Source organism: Oncorhynchus gorbuscha, linkage group LG15, assembly GCF_021184085.1.
Source record: "Oncorhynchus gorbuscha isolate QuinsamMale2020 ecotype Even-year linkage group LG15, OgorEven_v1.0, whole genome shotgun sequence".
NCBI classification, from domain to species: Eukaryota; Metazoa; Chordata; class Actinopteri; order Salmoniformes; family Salmonidae; genus Oncorhynchus; species Oncorhynchus gorbuscha.
Genome location: NC_060187.1, coordinates 75,595,427 through 75,596,744, shown reverse-complemented (window position 1 = coordinate 75,596,744; position 1,318 = coordinate 75,595,427). Strand labels below are relative to the sequence as shown.

The 1,318-nt window shown below is 45.6% G+C and overlaps 1 protein-coding gene across 1 annotated transcript; it reads left to right on the top strand.

Annotated features, from left to right (window-relative positions):
* Positions 1-850, top strand: LOC123997326 (trypsinogen-like protein 3). Its single transcript, XM_046301466.1, has 4 exons — positions 1-20; positions 83-255; positions 448-458; positions 665-850. Exons 1-4 carry the CDS (start codon positions 1-3, stop codon positions 848-850), a joined length of 390 nt encoding a protein of 129 aa, XP_046157422.1.
* Positions 851-1,318: the final 468 nt, after the last annotated feature.

Genomic DNA, 1,318 nt, shown 5'->3' with positions numbered 1-1,318 from the left:
ATGGTTTCTCCTTCCTCCACGTGACAGTGGAGGAAGGGACAGAGCAACACATCAGGCCATAAGCACGAGGTCCCTCTCACAGCCTGGCAATGATGAAGCTGGCAGAGCCTGCCCGGTTCACTCAGCATGGCATGCCCGTAGCCCTACCCACACGCTGCACTCAGCTCCACGAGAAGTGTCTGGTCAGCGGCTGGGGCTCCACCGTACCGGGACAGGGTGAGTGGACCATAAAGCCAGGGGAGGGCTATATGCCTCAACCGAAATGAATGGAATAGATAAGCACCAAATAAAGTCCCATGAGTCCCTGTGTCTGTCCCTCCATACAGACGAGCCCAATCTAATCCTGAAGTGTGAAACACAGCGGGTCATTGATGACAAGATGCCAGACAGCCTTTCCCCTTTATTGGATTGAACATGCATTCTGTGCTAAAACCATCATCTCAACAGACAACTGCCTGGTCAGTACATCAACAGCACGGTGCTTTGCAAACATGTATATTTTGTATTTCTGGCTGTTGCATTGGAAATGTGTAAGAGAATAATATGATCAACGAGCTAATCAAGATTTTCCTTTGTACTTTAATTTCACTGTGCCACCATACTCTGAGAGTTCTCCATGTCTACTTTTAACCTCTCTCTCTCTTTCTCTCTTTCTCTTTCTCAGTCTGACCAGGGCAGTACTGTGGTGTGTGGGGGTGAGCTTCAGGGGTTGCTCTGGTCCAGTTCTTCTGACGTTGGTTTGTACACCCGCCTGTGCCTGTACCTTGACTGGATCAGTGACATCATGAACACCCCTGATCCTACACATGAACCTGCGTGGACCACCCCAGCAGCAGCTACAACATGGTGATTGAAAATAAAAACAATAAAGTGATATGTACTGAAATGTTCTGTTCACCTGCCCCATTGATTCCATCATATCCGGACTGCGTTGTTTTAATTCCCCAGCAGAGGGCAACATAGACTAATAATACTGGCCTATCACACACCTCTGAGAGATTTCTTGGCTAAAACATGTCACACATATATATTTTACCATGTAGAAAATATAGTACTAAAGTCTGCATGAAGTTTAATTTCTCAATGACTTAGTTTACTTTTCCAAACAATTGGAATTGGACACCCCAAAGTGTCTTTCCTGAAGATAAATCCGCCAACCATGCAGTCGTTTGTCCTGGGATATGTAGTTCTTTTGATCACCAGCAGGTGGCAATGTAGACTAATAATAGTCCATTTGAGCACAAAAGCGCCACACAATCAATGTAAAGAGACACCGAATGAAAAAAGGAGAAAGAGGATTTTCAGAGAGAGAGAGAGA